The sequence below is a fragment of the Somniosus microcephalus genome, chromosome 2, assembly GCF_052327205.1.
Source record: "Somniosus microcephalus isolate GS21.2 chromosome 2, FLI_Smic_1.0, whole genome shotgun sequence".
NCBI lineage: Eukaryota > Metazoa > Chordata > Chondrichthyes > Squaliformes > Somniosidae > Somniosus > Somniosus microcephalus.
This window is the reverse complement of record NC_140988.1, coordinates 114,372,884-114,394,111: the sequence shown is the minus strand read 5'-3', so window position 1 is coordinate 114,394,111 and position 21,228 is coordinate 114,372,884. Positions and strand designations below refer to the sequence as shown.

Sequence of the window (21,228 nt, the reverse complement as noted above, 5' to 3'; positions counted from 1 at the left end):
AATGCCATAACTTCTAGATAATATCCTGTTGTAATAATGCCCAGTATAACAAATGACACAAGCCTCTAAAGGGACAAATGAAAATGTTCTCAGCTCTTTTTGATTCATTCGTAAATATTCAGCCTCAAATTTTCTATTATATATTTATAAAGATGCACGTTATAAATGGTACATTGTGGTGTGTAAGCAGTGAATACTGCAGCGAGTGTTCATCTAATGTAACCCAGATACAGCAGAGACACTAAAACATTTCTGCCAATTGTCGTCTGCCTCTGAAGTTCCTGGGCCTCAACACTGAACAGTGGCTGGAAATCTTTATTGTAAAGGTTTGATTTTTTTTTTCCACATGAAGTACTCACTTTCTGTGTCAAATATGCACTACACAGTCTTCAATTGTTAACACTATAAACAAAAATCTGGGATCAAATAACCTGATACCATCACTGAACAATAGCCACTTGTGTGAGATACCAGAGCTCACCCGATTGTGGTTGGGGGGGGGGGGGGGGGGGTCGTACGGGCCGGGAAACCCGGAAATGCAGGTAACCCAGAGGTTCTGTTGTATTTAACGGCAGAACGTCATTTAATCTTTCTTTCTCCATTTCCTAGCCGCAGCCAACCAGATTGAGAGGCTGGAGTCTGGAGAGCAGGTTAGCCGCCCACCTCCGTTAAAACCGGAGGCAGTTCTCCAATTTAAAAGCCTAGAAATTCGGTTGGCTGCGCCACGAGTTAGTGCCCAAAGAGGGCACTTAGTGGGTTTAGCGCCACTGGCCACAACTCCCGTGAAATTTAGTGGGGCGCTAATGGCGGCGTTAGCCGGTAGCGCTGCACCGCCACCGATGACGTTATCGGTGTGCGCAGTGCCCCGATCGTGAAATTTGGTAGCGCCCCCCGCTGTAACGCCGGTCGCAATTTGCGACCAGTTCAGGGGGGCCTACCTGTGGCGGTAGAGGTGCTGAGGTGCAGGGCGGCCATTTTTTTGCTGGCCGCCTGCCAGCACCTCTTCGCACAGCTGTCCCCGGCCTCCTGAGCCCCCCCCGCATTGTGCCGGCTGTCTCCCAAGAGCCTGGCACTTTCCCTCGGTGTTGGGCTCTTTTGCCGGCACTCGCGATCTCAGATCGCGCTGCAGCAGGCCCCTCCCCTTTAAGAAGGGGAGGAAGGCCTGCAGTACCGCAGTGCGCCATGCCGCAGCGTGTGGCGCTGCGGCACGTTGTGCTGCGATTTTCAGTTGCAGTGCCCCAAGACGGATGCGGGGCGCCTCAAGTAGCGCCGCGCTTCCGTTTGGGGCGCTCAAACTGAATTTCCAGCGGGCTCTCGCGACTCCTTCCAGGGTGGTACTTCCGGCGCCCTGGCGAAATGTTTTAATCCCCCCTGCTCCTTTCCCACCCATCCTGGTTAAAATTCCCCCCAGAGGGTATATCACAGGATAAAACACAGATCTCCAGTGAGCAGGAGTTGCAGGGAGGATATGATGAAGAACTAGTACTCTCTTCTGGGCGGTGGAGGGTATGAGGAACTGAAATGACTGATTTAGTTGAGGAACAAATCCCAGAGGCCCAGACTTCAAAACAATTATGGCCCAGAAATTCGGGTCTCCACGGGTGAGTACGCACGGGGTACTCACCTGTAGGCCCGATGGAAGTGCCGGTTTCCTGCATGCACTGCGCATGCGCGGGAAACCGGCACTTCCGTTCCTCTGAAAGCAGGGGTTCAGAGGTCGAACTCGTATGCGGGGGAGGCTGCGCGTGCGCATCGAACTTCGGTTTATTTTACAGGTTTTTCCTGTGAGGGTAAGTCTGCAGAAGTTAGAAATTTAAAAAGCTGGCATAAGGCCTGCTTTTTACAAGGTAAGTGGTGAATTAATTAAAATTAAAACATTTTTTCCACTTTAAAGCAAGGTAAGTTTATTTTTAGCCCCGTTAGAATATAAAATTATTTTTTTCAAAAATTTAAATTATTGTTTAAAATAGTTATTTCATGTTATTTATAGTTTATTTAAAAAATGTAATAAAAAAAAAATTATTTGAAGACTTAGTGCTATTTTGGGGCCGTAGTATTTATAAGTCTTGACAGCACTTCCTGTCAAGACTTATGAATGGAGCATTCCCTGCTCCGATTGGCTCCCCATAGCCCACGTGATCCCAGGGGATGCATCGAACTAACTGCGCCCCTGGGCTATGCAAGCACTGCGCGCCGGCAGCTGGACCAGGCCCCGGGTCGGAATTCAACGGGGCCCTACAGCTCAATGGCCGGCGCGCAAGGTAAGTGCAGGTCGGGGGCTTGCGCCCGCGGGAAGCCCCCGACCCGAATTTCTGGGCCATTAATTCAGTAGCATAAATCTCATGCACATGGTGGACACCGTTTCCTCTCATGTGTTGAAGATATTGGATAAGTTGGAGAAATCCACAACCTGCATCTACAACAGTGTTTTGTCTGGGCATGCAATACACCCTGGTCAATGTGGCAGTCCTGGAGATTTCTGTGGCAACTGGCAACAAGACATGAAGACGAGGGTCTAATGGCAATTGTTACATCCGGAGTGCCAGCTACAACGGTTTCCATAGATTCCCTCAACCAATTCAGGGTTTTCAGGACCTAATTGGGACTATACGTTCTGTTCTCACATGGGCCTTTAGCCCAACTAAGTCCATACCCAGTACAAGTGGACTGCAAAGAGCGGTTACAGATGTCGCGGTGGCTCCTGGCCTGGGCCATGTAGGCATTGAATGTACAGGCAACATGAGACCAGAAACAGGATCTGCAAGGAAGTCAGAGCCGCTGAGATGAGTGCCACTTCAGTTTTCGGTACTGTCCCAACTAGTAACTTCATAACCTCCTGATATTGAGATAGCACCATGTAGCAGTCAGAGGCATGATTCATCCCAGTTTGGCATAAAAATAAAACAAAAAAGGTGACTCAACCGTGGCTAACAAGGGAAATTAGGGATAGCATAAGATCCAAGGAGACGACATATAAATTGGCCAGAAAAAGCAATAATCCTGAGGATTGGGAGCAGTTTAGGATTCAACAAAGGAGGACAAAGAGATTAATTAAGAAAGGGAAAATACAATATGAGAGTAAGCTAGCAGGGAACATAAAAACTGACTGAAAAGCTTTTATAGATATGTGAAGAGAAAAAGATTGGTGAAGTCAAGCATAGGTCCCTTGCAGTCAGAATCAGGGGAATTTATAATGGGAAACAAAGAAATGGCAGACCAACTAAATTCATACTTTGGTTCTGTCTTCACAAAGGAGGACACAAATAACCTCCCAGAGATGCCGGGGAACATAGGGCCTGATGAAAGGGTGGAACTGAAAGAAATCAGTATTTGTAGGGAAATGGCATTAGGAAAATTGATGGGACTGAAGGCCGATAAATCCCCAGGGCCTGATAATCTACATCCCAGGGTACTTAAGGAAGTGGCCCTAGAAATAGTAGATGCATTGCTGGTCATCTTCCAGAACTCGATAGACTCTGGAACAGTACCCATGGATTGGAGGGTAGCTAATGTTACCCCACTATTCAAAAAAGGTGGTAGAGAACAAGTGGGGAATTATAGACCGGTAAGCCTGACATCGGTAGTGGGGAAAATGCTAGAATCTATTATAAAAGATGTAACAGCAGAGCACTTGGTAAGCAGTGACAGGATCGGACAAAGTCAACATGGATTTACAAAAGGTAAATCATGCTTGACTAATCTGCTGGAATTTTTTGAGGATGTAACTGGTAAAATAGATAAGGGAGAACCAGTGGATGTGGTGTATTTGGACTTTCAGAAGGCTTTCGATAAGGTCCCACATAAGACATTAGCATGCAAAATTAAGGCACATGGGATTGGGGGCAAGGTATTGACTTGGATAGAGAACTGGTTGGCGGACAGAAAGCAAAGAGTTGGAATAAACGGGTCGTTTTCCGAGTGGCAGGCAGTGACTAGTGGGGTACCGCAAGGATCGGTCCTAGGACCCCAGCTGTTCACAATATATTTTAATGATCTGGACGAGGGAATTGGATGTAATATCTCCAAATTTGCAGACGACACAAAGCTGGGCGGGAGGGTAAGCTGCGAGGAGGATGTCGAGAAACTCCAGTACGATTTGGACAGATTGGGTGATTGGGCAGAAACATGGCAAATGCACTATAATGTGTATAAATGTGTGAGGTTATCCACTTTGGTGGCAAAAACAGGAAGGCAGATTATTATTTGAATGGCAATAGATTGGGAGAAGGGGAAGTGCAAAGAGACCTGGGTGTTCTTGTGCACCAGTCGCTGAAGGTAAGCATGCAGGTGCAGCAGGCGGTTAAGAAGGCAAATGGTATGTTGGCCTTCGTAGCAAGAGGGTTCGAGTACAGGAACAAGGATGTCTTGCTACAGTTGTACAGGGCCTTGGGGAGACCGCACCTTGAGTATTGTGTGCAGTTTTGGTCGCCTTACCTGAGGAAGGACGTTCTTGCCATGGAAGGAGTGCAGCGAAGATTCACCAGGCTGATACCTGGGATGGCAGGAATGATGTACGAGGAGAGATTGTGTCGATTGGGCTTATACTCACTGGAGTTTAGAAGATTGAGAGGGGATCTCATCGAAACCTGTAAGATTCTGTCAGGCCTGGACAGGCTAGATGCAGGAAGGATGTTTATGATGGCCGGGGAGTCCAGAACCAGGGGTCATAGTCTAAGGATAAGGGGTAAGCCATTTAGGACTGAAATGAGGAGGAATTTCTTCACCCAGAGAGTGGTGAACCTGTGGAATTCTCTGCCACAGAGGGCGGTGGGAGGCCAGTTCATTAAATATATTCAAAAAGGAGTTGGATATTGTAGTGTATGTAACCTGTACCACCTTAAGAGGATACCTTAAGGTGATGGACTACTTTTTGATGGCTCCTGTACATTGTAGTGACCACACCGGTATATAAACCCTGTGGAGCAGTGTATTCCAGTTCAGCCCTGACCCTCAATTACTAAAGACCTGTTTAATTATTTCTGTAGTCTGTGTCCAGTTATTCAGCATAACTACATTTGGAAACACAGACTCAACAGTGGCGACGAGTCTGATCTTACCTAGCGGCAGTTGCATCAAAGGAAGCTTGGCCTCTGAAACGGGCGTCGATCAAGGACATCCACCCTCAACATCCTGCTGGGCACTGCATAGCACGGGAGGCAATCGGGAACCCGGGTTGGTTTCTGGCCACGAAGTCAAATATCAGTGAACATCCCTTCGACGACAGCGGCGGGTAAGCCCGATCGAGCGGCATGGGGGGGAAGTCGGCCGAGTTGTCAGTAAGAGAAGGGGAGGGAAACAACGAAAAGGGCAGAGAACACGACCGCAGCCGGTGTCAGGGGCCGGACTGCAATCGGGGCAGAGATGCGCAGCAGCCAGAAAAGCGTTTATGTCCACAAGGACCGCGGGAGCGGCGGTGAACAAGAGCAGCAGTGTAGGGGAAAATAAAGGACCGCTGGGAGGCGAGAACGGCAACAGCGCGGTAATCGCCATTTTGAGTCGGAGGGGGAAGAAGACAAGCGCGGGAAAAGCCGCCATTTTGAAAAAAAAATAATCATATCCGAAGGAAAGGAAACTCAACAAGGATTCCAAAAACGTGTAACATCACTGCTTTTGATAGCGATGTGGAAGATTGGGCCACTTATGTGGAACGCGTCGAAGTTTACTGTACAACGAATGAGGTACCGGAGGATAAGAAAGCACTAACACTATTAAACTCGATGGGTGCGAAGACGTACGGGTTATTAAGGAACCTTGTAACACCAGATAAACCGGTAGGAAAGAGTTTCGCGGATATTGTTACTATCCTGCAAGAGCATTTAAACCCCACGCCGCTGCTGATAGCGGAACGATTTAAATTCTACAAAAGAATTCAACTTAAAGAGGAAAGCAACGCTGAATTCTTAATCGAACTGCGTAAGTTATCAAAGTACTGTCAGTTCGGTACAGGACTAGCAGACGCACTGAGAGATAAGTTTGTGTGTGGGCCCCTAAGGGAAGGAACCCAGAAGCGACTGCTAGAGGAAAAGGATCTTACGCTGGACAAAGCTTTCAGCATTGCAGCATCGCACGAGGCAGCAGCACGAGGCGCTGCAGAGATACAGCAAAGGCCATTGGAATTCAGCACCAATGAAATAGCAGCAGTAAAGTGCTATCGTTGCGGAAGGACAATGCATGACCAGAACCAGTGCTGGTTCAAAGATAAAGAATGCAGGCAATGTGGCAAACTTGGTCACATAGCGAGAGTATGCCGGTCAGGAAAGAAGACCAGCAGCAAAAAGTCGCCGCAGGAGAAGTACAAAAAAGTACACAAGGTGACAGAGAACAGTTCAGATGAACAGAAGATGGATTCAGACTCCAGCAGTAAGGAACTGGGTTGTCTAAAAATACATAATGTGGGTAACACAGCAGACCACCAAACTATCTGGGTCACGCTTCGGATAGCAGGAGTCCAAGTGAAGATGGAATTGGACACTGGATCGGCATTGATGGTCATGAATAAGCAAGATTACAAAAGGTTATTCTCGCACATTCCCCTGAGGGATACGGAGATTGTATTGAAAACATACATGGGGCAAATAGTATACCCCATCGGAAAGATAAAAGTAAATGTGGTCTACAATGGTAAAGAAAGTCAGGAAATGGACTTGTATGTGTTACCTGATGGAGGTCCGCCACTACTGGGACGGGAATGGATCCGGAGAATAAATGTGGACTGGCATTCCATACAAGCACTGACTGTAGATTCCTGTAAAGAGGACGACGTCAAACCTAAACGACTGTCCAAAATATTGGACGATGCTAAGGAGGTGTTCCAACAGGGACTGGGAACACTGAAAGGAATTACGGCAAACATCAAGGTTGAAGAACATGCAAACCCAAAATTTTTCAAAGCCAGACCGGTACCTTATGCGATACGACCTGCTGTGGAAGCAGAGCTGGAAGGGCTAGAATGTTCAGGAGTACTGTCAAAGGTGGACTGGAGCAAATGGGCCACACCCATTGTTCCTGTCATGAAGCGTTCGTTGAGCAACAAGCCGGGGGAACCTGGGAAGGTTCGCATCTGTGGCGATTTCAAGATCACTGTTAATCCGGTTCTTCACACGGTGCAATATCCGCTTCCGCGGATTGAAGATATCTTCGCTTCGCTGTCTGGTGGGAAACACTTCACCAAGATAGACCTGGCGCAGGCGTACCTACAGATGGAAGTTGATGAAGCGTCACGCCAGTATCTCATGATCAACACACATAAGGGCTTATTTCGGTATAATAGACTGGTTTTTGGAGTGGCATCGGCTCCAGCGATTTGGCAAAGGGCCATGGAGCAGGTATTACAGGGAATTCCAGGCACACAATGCTACCTGGACGACATTCTGATTACAGGAGATGATGATAAGGATCACCTCGCGAATTTGGAGCAGGTGCTCACCAGATTGAAAGAATATGGGCTCAGAGTTAATCGCCAGAAATGTGAGTTCTTTCAAAAGCGAATCTCGTACTGCGGCCACGTCATTGACCAGGAGGGGTTCCATAAGTCACCTGACAAGATCGAAGCTGTTGTGAAAGCTCCCGCTCCGGAAAATGTATCCCAGTTGAGGTCGTTCCTTGGGTTGGTTAACTATTACCACAAGTTTCTTCCAAATTTATCCACGGTGTTACACCCGCTGAATACTCTTTTGCAAATGGGAATACCATGGAAGTGGAGCGATGATTGTAAGCGGGCTTTTCAAAAAAGCAAGGCACTGATCACCTCTAAGGAAGTGTTGGCTCACTTTAACCCAACGCTGCCTATTCGCTTAGCTTGTGATGCTTCTCCATATGGTATCGGGGCAGTGCTCTCACATAAGTTTCCAAATGGCTTGGAAAGGCCAGTCGCGTTCGCATCCAGATCATTAACCTCCGCAGAGCGCAACTATGCTCAGATAGATAGGGAGGCTCTCAGCCTCGTGTGGGGAGTTAAGAAATTTAACCATTACCTGCAAGGCCAAAAGTTTACGCTGCTGACAGATCACCAGCCGTTGGTTTCCATTTTTAACCCTAAGAAGGGTGTTCCGATTATGACGGCGCAGAGGCTTCAGAGATGGTCCCTTTTCCTAGGGGCACATCAATATGATATCGAATTCAAAGGTACAAAGCAACATGGTAATGCTGATGGGCTGTCGCGCCTGCCACTACCTACAGCGGAAGAGGCACTGGCAGTTGACCCTGTCGAGATATTTCACTCAACCATCATCGAATGCTTACCAGTCACCAATGCGGGTATTGAGAGAGAGACCCGAAACGACCCGACACTGTCTCGGGTCTACGATTTGACAGTGAAGGGATGGCCAGCACATGGCGACCCACTGTTACCAGCATTCTCAGCCAGACGAGAACAGCTGTCCGTCTGTCAAGGAACATTGATGTATGGAACAAGGGTGATTATTCCTCCTAAATTAAGGGAGAGAGTTCTGAAGGAATTGCATGAAGGTCATCTGGGGGGAGTCAAGATGAAAAGCCTTGCTAGGGCTTATGTGTGGTGGCCAGGTATCGACAAACAAATAGAGGATCTGACTAAAAGCTGCTCAGGGTGCCAAAATTTCAAAACGCACCTCCAATTGCACCGCTGCATCCGTGGGAATGGCCTTCAACCCCATGGCAACGTGTGCATATCGACTTTGCAGGTCCATTCATGGATTCCATGTTTTTGATAGCAGTAGACGCACATTCTAAATGACCAGAAGTGATTAAGATGTCAACCACTACCTCTGAAAAGACGATCGCAGTTCTAAGAACCATATTTGCAAGGAATGGGTTGCCGGAACAAATATGTTCAGACAACGGACCACAGTTCGTGTCAGAAGAATTCCAGAAATTCATGAAAAAGAATGGGGTGAAACACTATACATCTGCCCCATATCATCCGGCTACAAATGGGTTGGCCGAGAGATTTGTACAAACGTTCAAAAAGGCGATAAAGGCCATGAGCGAAGACCATATTCCACTACAACACAAGGTGGACAATTTCCTGATGGCATATCGAAACGCCACGCATGCAGTGACAAATCAAAGCCCTGCCATAATGTTCTATAACAGGAGGTTGCGGTCCCGGTTGGATTTGTTAAAACCCAATGTGCGTAGGGAAGTCGAAAACAAGCAATTCCAGCACATAAATAACAAGGCCACTCGGAGTTTCAAAATAGGACAACCAGTGTTGGCCAGGGACTATAGGAATGATAAATGGCAATCCGGAACAATTCGTGCCCGACAAGGACCCTTGATGTACATGGTAGACGTTGGAGAGAACGTAATACGACATCATGCTGACCAACTTGTGGAATCGAGAACAAGGGTCGACCCCATGTCTATGGCAGAGACACCAGTTGAAGAAGTTATTGAGCCTGTAGCATCTACCTCAGACTCGAACGTACATGATGATGTTCAATCCATAGGAGATCAAATGGATGAGTCACCTCAGCAACGAGAACCAGAGACCCCTGAAAGGCGTTATCCGGCCCGGATCAGGAGGCCTCCTCAGAGACTGAATCTTTGAACAGTTTTGTGTGAAAGTTGTATATATGTTATCCATGTAATGTTTAAATTGGGGTGTACACTGTTGAGCTAAAAGGGGAGGAATTGTAGTGTATGTAACCTGTACCACCTTAAGAGGATACCTTAAGGTGATGGACTACTTTTTGATGGCTCCTGTACATTGTAGTACCGGTGGTGACCACACCGGTATATAAACCCTGTGGAGCAAAGTGTATTCCAGTTCAGCCCTGACCCTCAATTACTAAAGACCTGTTTAATTATTTCTGTAGTCTGTGTCCAGTTATTCAGCATAACTACATTTGGAAACACAGACTCAACAGATATATTTCTTAAAGCTAAAGGGATCAAGGGATATGGGGAGAAGGCAGGGACAGGGTACTGAATTTGGATGATCAGCCATGATCTCATTGAATGGCGGAGCAGGCTCGAAGGGCCGAATGGCCTACTCCTGCTCCTATCTTCTATGTTTCTATGTTTCTAAGCATTTAGGCACAAGGGATAGGCATGGTGATAAGAAGTTGTTGTAACACCTAATGAAGAGACAATCAGTAAATGTGGAAATGTGGATTTTTTTTTGTAGCTTATTTTTTTAAAAAGGCCTTCAGTTCTCTTTTTATTTGCTGATGAAATTTTGTAAGTATCCTTTCCCTGAAAGGATGGGAAATCGGTGGCGGATGTGAGTTCTGGTTATTTGTAATCATTGCAAAAATGCAATGGTATTATGGCCTCTGGAGATGGAGTGCATCCTTTCTACTGGAAGCAGCTGTTGATAATTTCTTGCCAGATCGCACGTGTGGCTGGCAACAGTTTGTCCTGTGCCATCTCCTCTCACGTCTAGTACCCTCATCATGATGAGGAGATGGAAGGCCTCCAGCATCTTCACGTTCTGCATAGAGAAGGTCCAATCCTTTCCTAATTGCAGCATGCAACATGCCATTATAATTCCTGATACCCTTTCTGGGCTACGCTGTAGAGATCTCCTGGTCCTATCCAGGCAATGGAAGTGGGACTTCAGAATACCCATGGTCCATACAATAATGATGCGGGTAGCACTGAAGGCTTCATTGAACCTGCTATCACACTCTTGGTTCCTGGATGCATTGAGGTTCTGAGACAAGATTGAAGTGGGTAACCCTAGTCTCCAAGCGACCATCCTAACACTCTTCTCCGGCTGAGCAATGCCGGTATCTTTAAATATTGGCCAACAACAACAATATTTGAACAAAAGAATCATGACAGCTTCCAGGGTGGCATGCATCCACAAGCATAACTCACAAAGGGCAGAATTTTAATGGGGAAGGCAGGTTGGGGCTGGGGGAGTGGGGGGGGGGGGGAGTTCTCAGAGGCAATTGGGAAACCCGGAGGCCTCGTGGAGTGATCAGAGGTCGGGGGAGGGCAATCTCTGATCGCGGGGGTTGGGTTAGACAGGGACCCTGGATCCAGGAGGCAGGTATAAAGGCACTTACCTCCTGGATGTAGCAGTCTTTGCCTTGCTGTAACTGCTTGGTTTTATGAGATGTGTAAAACCCGACCAGCTACAGTTAAACACAAAATGGAGGTTAAAGAAGAGGCTTCCAGCCTCATTATATTAAATTGACATCCTGCCTCCTGGGAGCAGGTTGGCTGCCCGCCCCAGCCTCACCTCTAGTGGACGGGTTGGAGGTCGGGATTCTGATTTTTAATACTTTAACTACCACCTCCCCTGCTGCTCCAGACCCGCCTTTTTGTTTAGGTTAAAAAACCACCCAAAGAATGAAAAACCTTCCTATTGATGAAATGTAGATGTCTCCAGTAGGGGACTTTAATGGCACATGGGTGGTATCAATAACACCGTGTACTTGTGGCAACTCACCACTCGATAAAATCCCAGTGCTCACGATCTCTGCTCTGGTGGATCCATGGGGAATGATATGAAACTGCAACCTTCTCACACACTGCTTTTGGGAGAATTCTATAAATGATGTTCACTGTCTGTAGATCTTCTGGAATGGCTACTTAACATTTCAGCTGGTGCCTACGTATATGATGCTGGATACCCAGGACTCCCCGCCCCACCTCGCCTTCTATTCCTCCCTGTCCTCATCATTCTCTTCCTCAAAGCATTGGAACATAATTCTGACAAGGAAATCCATTATTTATCTACAGTACAAGGTTATTCTGACTTTAAAATCTTTGCTAGTTTGCAGTGTAATGCAAATTATTCAGTCTTCGCAGTCCTGCAGAAACGATGTATTCACTGACCTCTGGCCTTCACCAGTCTTTCCCACCTCTTGGTCATCGCATAGGTCCCAACACCACCCCCTTTATATAGGTGGTGCTTTTTAAGGTTGGGAACTCGGCACAAAGAGAGGTAAATAGTGTGGAGTGGTAAACTGTACCCATATGCCTTTATCTTCAGGCAGTGGAGCAGGGTCAGGGGAGCAGATCCAGACTGTGACGGGATCAGTGGAGAAAAACCAAAGCGGACATTTTTTTTAGGACCGGGGACTGGTGGAAGGCCTCCCCACCCCAATTACCTTTCCAGACCAGCTCTATACCACCCAAAATTAAGTGGATTTTACATGGGGAAATTTCAAGCCTGTATCTTTCTGCTACTGTACTTCTCTGTCTCCTTGTCTTTTTATGCTTATCTTTCCATTTCTCTTCTTCTATCTTAAGGTTACCTCTGTTCCTTTACTGCTCGTCTCTTTCTCCAATGTTTTTCTCTCAGTTTTTCTGCTCTGAGGAAATTCTTCGCCAAAGAGAAACAGCAAAAAATTTAAAGCAGATTTAAAAGTATAAACATGCATTAGATTCATATTTGGAAACTTTTTTCATGTAAGCTACTTTATTGGATAGTAAAGTTCTGAGAGAGAGTTTATGAATTTGCACTCCAGGGGTGGAAACTAAGGGCCCACAGACCTCCTTGCCTGATTTCTTGATATGTTTTCTCGGCAGATCTGCTTATTCATAAAATATACTCAATAAGCTCCAGAAAAACAACTGTGCCTTTGTGTGGCACAATTCTAGAAATAATACATTACTGCAGCCAGTAAAGTTGAAATACTCATGTCCAACTATATCACAAGAGAGGCAAGAAGATTATTGAAAATAAGTAATCTGTGAGGAAGTACTGTATTCTTTTTGAAAGTAATACTCCCTTTTTATGTTTTGTCCCTTCCACTTTCTTTTGGTTTCCTCACACAACATACTATTTATATCTGAGAGGGGGAGAAGGTGACCTGTTCCCAGCCTTCTGCCAATGTTGCTCAAAAAACAACCTACAGGAAGATGCATCCCTAGAAGATTCTTCTTTTGATAATTGTTCCTTCCACCCATGCCTCACAGTGAGGTTGTCAAATCATCTCCCACCATTCTATGGAAAAGTACACTGCTGCTTCAATGTGTTGAGTTACTACCCTGTCTGTTTTAAAACACGTATCCATGTTTTATAAGAAACTGTATTTGGAACCTCTCACTGAGATTACAAATGAGTACATTATTCTTCTACGAGCAGCAACACAATTCATTGAGACAGTGGAATTCTCCCCAAAACTGGCTAGCAACACTCTTCTCAAATTATAACTGTAAATACAATAACATGCGCCAGCAAACTGCTATAACCAAATCCCAGGTTTTAGATGATCAGTTGAACATTAGCCTGACAGTTTATGATCACTTGAACATCTTGATTGCAAATGTGAGACTCAACAATGTTTTGCAGAGATACATACTGTCTAATTAACACACCTGAAAAGAAATGGGCCTTGAATCCTTTCTTTGAAACAGTATTGTCAGATTTGAACTCAATCCTCATGTTGTTGTATTGGGAAGTTATAACTTCAGGCACTTCAGTACCACAAAACTTTCCATGTAGCTTGGAATCGGATGAAAGGCCACTGCGGATCTCGACATAATCATATTTGCATATCTGGTAAAAACCAAGCAGACAACTTCAGTTACAAAAGGCCTGCGTGTGAATATCTCCACAGTCTGTTTTTCATCATTGTTGCTTTTAAATTCATTCAATATTGCATTGGCATGTTAATCGAAGTGTGGAAAAATAAAGAATACATTTTGAAGATCTTTTGAAGTAATTTATATCCTGCAATTGGTAACTCATGAGCAAAGGTGGTCAGAGCCACAAGTGGAACATAAATCATTTCCCACAGAATTTCTTAATGCATTGTGTTTACATCAAACATTTAACATTAATCTGTTAAGGAATGAGATCAAGCTTATCAGATGAAGTGGTCAAAAAATGTATTTATTAAAGAGATGAGTTTAATTACATAGTATAGCACCGAAACAGGCCATTCAGCCGAACCAGTCCTTGCCGGCATGGACACTATATCCCTTTCTGATATTATTCCGGTGCAACAGAGGCCAGTTTGCTTATTAGTTAGTTTATAGTGTGGTGGGGATTTAGAATATTTGTACTATAAATATTTGCTGCAAACAAACATTAAAGGAAAAACAGTTTCAGTAATTGATATGTGATGATATTTCATAGCATCGTGTATGGTTTCAACCTTATTTAAACTGAATGGCCTCAATTTTATCTTTTTTGGCACTCAAAATGTGGCTCTGTCTGGCACTAATGAGGACTGACTGGTAGCATATTACAAAACTGAATTCTTACATCTGTTTTTATTTGAAATTGATTTAATTAGCATTTTGCTGATGCATTATGAACTTTACCCACCTTTGTGATCATTCTATTGGTTTGTGCACTTCTTGTGGTCAATTTTTTTTTCTTCAAAAATATTGCATCTTACAAAAGAACATGTACATTTTGTGGAGTTCAGTCTTGGCATAGTAGTTGTGAGGTTTTTTTTTTAAAAAAAAGAAAATATCCTTCATGTTCAATTCTTATATCCATTATGATTTGCTGCATGTATAACAAGGGAAAACAGAAAGCAGCTCACTCTGGTTTTTAATCTGCTTTGATGTGCATTGGTAAACCTTCTTTGTCAAGCCTTGGAAGCAGATTTCTGGTACTAATGTTCAGGCAAGGGAGGGAAGATTCCATTTTTAATGCAGCCGGGATTGTATTAATGTCGGTTAAAAACAGTATTTGCCAAGGCACAAGCAATATCTGTGCTATTGGCCCAAAGTATGGTACCACAGCAATAACTATTATTTTGCAATATACAAAAGTTGAGACACAAGATATTGATATAATCAATAGGCATCTCTTCTGAATAAGAAAATTTGGTTAAAGAAGGAAGGGGAAACGGACCTTTCTAATGAGATTTGAAATGAACATATATGGAAATACAATCCATCCTTTCTTGTAGTCAGACATCATTTATTACACTATTCCCTGCTGCTCTCAGTTCATCAATAATGCCAGATATGAAATGGCAGGGAGATGAATGATAAAGTGGTAGATAAATAACACAGACACCTACTTAAAATCTTTGTGGGTATAAATTAAGCAAAGACGGATGTACAAAAGAATGGTTGGATTGAACAGACGTCAAGCAGCTGGAGAGAAGGATGAATCATTTCCTTGGTAACAACATACCATACAAATTTAAGCGCATTTCATATTTATACTATTATTTCCTGTGTCTTGTGTATCCATGATTTTTTATCGCTCCACCATTGGCAACCGTGCCTTCAGCTGCTGGGGCCCTAAGCTCTGGAATTCCCTCCTTAAACTTCTCAACCCCTCTATCTCCGTCTCCTCCTTTAAGATGTTCCTTAAAACCTACCTCTTTGACCAAGCTTTTGGTTATTTGCCCTAATTTCTCCTTATGTGGCTCAGTGCCAAATTTTGTTTCATAACGCTCCTGTGAAGCGCCTTGGGACGTTTTACTACGTTGAAGGAGCTATCTAAATACAAGTTGTTGTCTGTTGTGTCCTGAGTCTGTCATTTACTTTGAGTACAGAGTTTATGTTATAATTGTCGAATGTGTACCAATTTCCTCCTTTCCCATTGGTTAAACTTCTGTATTATTCTCCTTTCCAAACTGGTTACGGGCCAGAAATTCGGGTCCCCACGGGTGAGTACGCGTTGGGTACTCACGCGTAGGGCCAACTAAAGTGCCGGTTTCGTGCATGCACTGCGCATGCGCTGGAAACCGGAACTTCCGTTCCCTTGAAGGAAGGGGTTCACAGGTCAAATGCGTGCGCCGGAGAGGCAGCACGTACGCCTGGAACTTCCGGGTTTTTCTTTTTCCCAGGTTTCTCTGGGAGGGTAAGTCTCTAGCAGCTACGCTTTTAAAAAGCAGTCGCAAGGCCTGCTTTTAACAAGGTAAATGGTGAATTAAGTAAAATTAAAACTTTTTTCCACAGGTTTATTATTTTTAAATACTTTAAAGAAAGGTAAGTTTATTTTTAGCCCTGTTAAAAACTGTAATTAATTTTTTCAAAAATTTAAATTATTGTTTAAAATAGTTATTTTATGTAATTTATAGTTATTTTAAAAATGTGATTATTTTTTTTTTTTTTAATTTAGTTGAAGTTTTAGTTAGGTTTTGGGGCCAATCTCTATTCATAGGTTTGACAGGTCTTCCTGTCAAATCTATGAATAGAGATTCCCTGCTATGATTGGCTCTCCATGGTCCACTTGATCCCAGGGGACGCTTCGAACTAACTGCGCCCCTGGGATACGCAAGCACTGTGCGCCGGCAGCTGGAGGAGGCCCAGGATCGAAATCCCACGCGGGCCCACAGCACAATGGCAGGCTCGCTAGGTAAGTGCAGGTCGGGGGCTTGCACCCGCGGGAAGATTCCAACCTGAATTTCTGGCCCACTGGTTATTTTTTGATCATTTTCCATATTTGTTATTCAACAACTATACTACATGAAACAATTTCCCTCAAACTCAACTTTCTCTCCAATCATATTCTAGCAAAAAAAGGTTAGAAGATGCAACTATAATGACAATTCCTCACCTACCCCACTATAATTTCTCACAACTAAAATTTCTCACAAAATAAACACACAAAAAGTTCACACAACAATCATAAACTTACCTACAAACATGGTTCCAACACTTTCCCTCTTCCACAAATGGCACAACGCACGCCACTGAGCTTCTGAACGTCTGGGACTCTGATTACACTCTCCCCTTTGATCCCTACCAGACAGCTGACTTCCCACATTTTGAGGCCTTGAGCATGGATTTTGATGTAAAATAAAATACACATGTGCAGAGGTCCGTCTCCCATTGTAATGTTTTATCAGATGGTTTGGTCTGAGCATGCTCAGTTCCCTCTGGCCTAATAAAACAAGCACATGGACTAGCAGCTCATCGGGCTGGATTTTAATTGAGGAGGCGAGTAGGAGGCGGGACTAGAACTTTCGGGGTTGTAGTCCCGCCTCCATCGAGTTGTGGCCAACCCACGTGATTTTCACTTGATTGATCTTGTTGAGCCCGCCCAGCGGGCTCAGCAGGCCAATTAAGGGCCACCTGGCAACAGGTGACATCACAGAATGACATTTCATCTGTCAAAAGCTTTTGACAGATGAAATATCAGCATTTGACAGCTGTTTGAAGCTGTCAAACACTGACAATCTGTACTCCAAGTTAATTCCTTCCTCTCAGGCTGATTTAGAGATCTCTCCAGAACATAAAGCTGAATGCTGCAGATTTTGACAGCTCGCGGCCATTCTGCTTTCTGTGCTGGTGAGATGAGAGACTCCCGAGACCTGAAGGAAGGAAGGCTGTAAAGGTAAGTAAATGTAAGTAAAACTTCTTTAAACACTTTACACACACCAAACATACTTACCTCTGAACTCATGCACCCATCACTCACCTGAACACCAGACATCTCGAACCCGCCAAGCCCTTCAGCCCGACGGTCCAACTTGGCGTGGTTTAGAGCCGTCGGGAATCCCACACGTCAACAATAAAAATAGGGATTAGGCTAAAAACTGCCCGTTAACAGGCAGTTAATTGGCACTAACCCCCTTCCCGCCTCGGGGAGGCGGGTCCCAGAACAGGTTGGGTATCGCCTCCTTTGAAACTAGCATGGAGGCAGGATGGGTTCGTGCCCCCCAATTTTGAGATTTTAACCCCCCACATGCCTTCAATCCCACCTCCACGGCCCAATGAAAATCCTGCCCATTGTGACTCTGTCCATATATATTACACCCATGTAAAAGGAATTCCCAGACAGCTTAGCACCCAGCCCACTCCCTCTCATTCACTATGCTGTAATCAATGACCCCAGTATGTTGCTCCTATGTATCTGGCTCTCTCTGTTGCTGGGCCCACTCCTCACCACCACCATTTCTCCCCACAGCAGAAATACATGAACAAATACCGGGTGAAAGTTCTGCAATGACAAACAAAAGAAACAGGTAAAAACAGAACAACACAAAATGAACAAAATGAAGAAATCAAGAGAAATAGAAAAAGAAGTGGAAGACACAGAAGCAAAGCAAGAGAAACAGAAATGACAGAGAGACATGCTAGTTGCAGCATACATGAGAGACGATGAGAATTTTTGATGGCATCCAATCTAACTGAGAACTGTTGATATGATTACAGATGACTCCCAAAATGCATGCTCAGGAGTTCAAACTCCAGTGAATGGGAAGAAAAGGGATTGATAGAGAGAGACAGATGCTGTTGGCATGAGAGGAGGGAAGAAAGAGAGAGACCCTCTTTGGAGAAAAGTAGAAAAAAAGACTCTCTTTAGTGGAGGGAAGGGATACTACAGGAAAGAATGATATAAAGGGGGTGATTTTCAACTTCCACCCAAAACGGTCGCAAATTTGGCAGAGCAGCCGCACCGGCCACCTGCCATGTGGCCTGAAGCATACCGCCAGTGAGCTGTGGGCAATAACTTGGCAACCTGCTGCAGCTCACCGGTTGTGAGAGGGCAGAAAATCAGTTTGCTCTCATGTAGAGTCATCCGGCAGGCTGGGTACAGAGGAGAGGAGGCAATCCTGGAGGGAGGCCTTGCATGGGCCAGCAGCAGGCCAGAGATATGTCGGGGGCCCATCAAAAAAAAAACTAAAGTTTCCTTGGCCATTTTTGAGCTGGTTAGGCTGCTCAATGCCTGGTAAAAATGGGTGGACTGTACTTGGTGCAGGCTCTGCCCATTTGTACCTGAAAATTCCAATAAGGGTCCTACAACCTGGCCCTAGGACACCAATTTTCATGTGAATAGACTCTCCCCATTTCAGGCAGGCTGGCTGCTTGTCCATTTACAAGCCCACCTAAAAATGTCAAACAGGCCTTGAGCATCAAATGAAGTGGTCGAGGAGCACCCCCCCAATAATCAATTGTTGGCCACCATTTTTCAAACGAGAAATAGGCAACTGGTGGTTTAAAATTACCCCTAAAGTGTTTGCTGGGGACACTGCTCCCGGGGAGCACAAAGACACAGAAAGGCACCCCGATGGGTATTCGGGAGAGAGAGTGAACCTATTCAGGGGGAGAGAGCAAGAGTGAGTGTCACTGTTAAGTGGGTGCAAGAAGAAAAAAGAACTATCATGCTTCGGAGGGTGAGAACCCTTTGAGTGGGGGGGGGGGGGGGGGGGGTGCGGGGCGGGGTTGGTGGGAAGAACCCGCTGACTAACTTGATGAGGAGAGAGCTAATATGGGTTTAGTGGGCCCACATTATAAAAGAGAGAATCCTATAACTTCCCGTTAACAATACCAAGGGAAGCCAATTGGTTATAAATAAATTGTAAGTTGTCTAATTGTCTTTGCTCTGTGGAATTTGAGGCAGCTGAACAGAGTCGGTGTAAAATGCATCTCATTACTGCTACTTGTAATTACTATCGGATTTGTTTTTTCACATAATACATTATTTTTTAAAAACTAACAGGCAGTATTACTAAATTTACTATTTAACACTGTCTGCGCTTGACCTAATTGAACTGCCTCAGACATCACCGTGACGGATAGTCCAAGGGAACTGTACCAATTTCTAGTTGTTCATCTATCTAAATGGAAGGGTACTCCACATCTAATGAGAACAAGAGAAAAAACAATAATCATAATCTAATGATCTTTAAATTATACCACAGATGTACCTCACATGAAAAACATGCACTGCAGGCTTTCATTGGGATTAAGTTTATAATCACACCATCTGTTCAAAGTGTGCTCTTCTGGCTTATGTACTGAAGCTACCACTAATTCAATGTATTATATTTCCTCGCATATCTACTTTTTACATAATTGGTCCTTTCATCCTGACTGCACTACTGTTTATCTTCAATACTTATTGTTTTATTGGAGATGCTATGGTTTACTCGCAAACACAAATCCTTTGCCAAGTGACAGCAATTACGCACGGTCAAGAAATCCATCATTTAACATTGCTTTTAATATTAATCCATTATACCCCAAAACTCCAGAATTTGTTCCCTATTTGCTACATCTCTCTTATTCAAAAGCCTGCTCAAAACCTACCGCTTCAGTCACCACCTCTAACTCTTCTACCAACTCCTACTCAGAATTTATACCCTCTTGTCACGTGCCTTGGGATGCTTTGCTACGATAAAAGCACCATATATGTGCAAATTATTCTTAATGTTGGTTCAGTCAGATCTCAGAGTGGGGTAATAGTCACTAATTTGGTATGTGGACACTTAGGTAACAAATGTAATCAGCATCACTAGTTTGGCAGTTCAAGGTAGTTTAAAGTTAAATATCATTCTCCCCAAGTTCAATCAATGATAGTGCGATTCCATTACCAAGACGGGGTATAATTCATTTGGGGAACAGAGTTGTTTACTATCTGTTAATTATGTTAGGGTACCTTAATTTGCAGCTTAATTGCAAATAAAATGGTCATTCAACCGCTGAGCAATTTGTTTCTCCCCTGGATTGGTATTCGCTCAGAAGTGATGGACCAAGAATATTCTTATGGTACTGTTTTGAAAGAATTATTCAAAATGTGGATACTTGCTGCTTAGACTTTATTTATTGTAATTATATTAGTGACTGTATTATACTTTATGAATCCTTTTGGATCTTTCTTCATTGATTTAACAAACTTACATATTTCAATTATTTTATATGAAGGTGGTTCAAAAAAACAAGCAGCATGGAGGAGTGGAAATGGACAGACCCACAGCCAACTTCACGGAGAGGTCTCAAGATCCTACGGCAAGCTATGCTTACAATGGCCTCAATGGGAAAGAAAGAAGAAAAAATCAGCCTGGATTCGGCTTGCTGATTGCTAATTAGTGACTCCGACTGGAAAGTGCACGTGTGCATGTGTTGGGTGAAAACGCTGCTGCGAGTTGCCCATGATAGTATAGCCTGATGTTGGCCTTATGAAGAATTGCCACTTGGCATTTGTGAAACAATACCCCAGAATAACTTAGTGCTTTCAGAAGAGATGGGAAGAAATTGCAAAAAAGTGTTTTACTGTAAGGAAAAATGTCAACAGATATGATGACTGAGGTTGGAATGGCAGCAGTTGATTCTTGGCTATAGAATTCTAACACCCAAATTAAAATAGTCCATACACAAATTTCAAACTCATTGACCCATGTACTTAAAATATTGTATAAAGAAATTTTAACCTCAGTAAAAATTAATTCAAACTCTAAAAGTGAACTGAAATGTGTTGTATGAATGACATTCCTTTTACCAGTGCTTTATGCAAATTAAATATGCTTTTGTTGTGCTCAATTTTACTTGCACCTACAATGCTCCTCAGTTATTCAGTATGTCTGCATAACCCATCACATATTGTCCATAGGGGTGATTCACGATCTGGCAGTCCCAATAGTGAGCGGT

The 21,228-nt window shown here is 44.2% G+C and overlaps 1 protein-coding gene across 2 annotated transcripts in view; it reads right to left on the bottom strand.

Annotated features, from left to right (window-relative positions):
• tll1 (tolloid-like 1) overlaps window positions 1–21,228 on the bottom strand; it is a 414,199-nt gene that overhangs the window by 64,328 nt on the left and 328,643 nt on the right. For both annotated transcript variants that reach the window (XM_085962033.1, XM_085962042.1), the window contains one exon: window positions 13,258–13,438. In XM_085962033.1, the coding sequence (XP_085818159.1) occupies window positions 13,258–13,438 (181 nt within the window). The remainder of the gene's footprint in view (window positions 1–13,257; window positions 13,439–21,228) is intronic.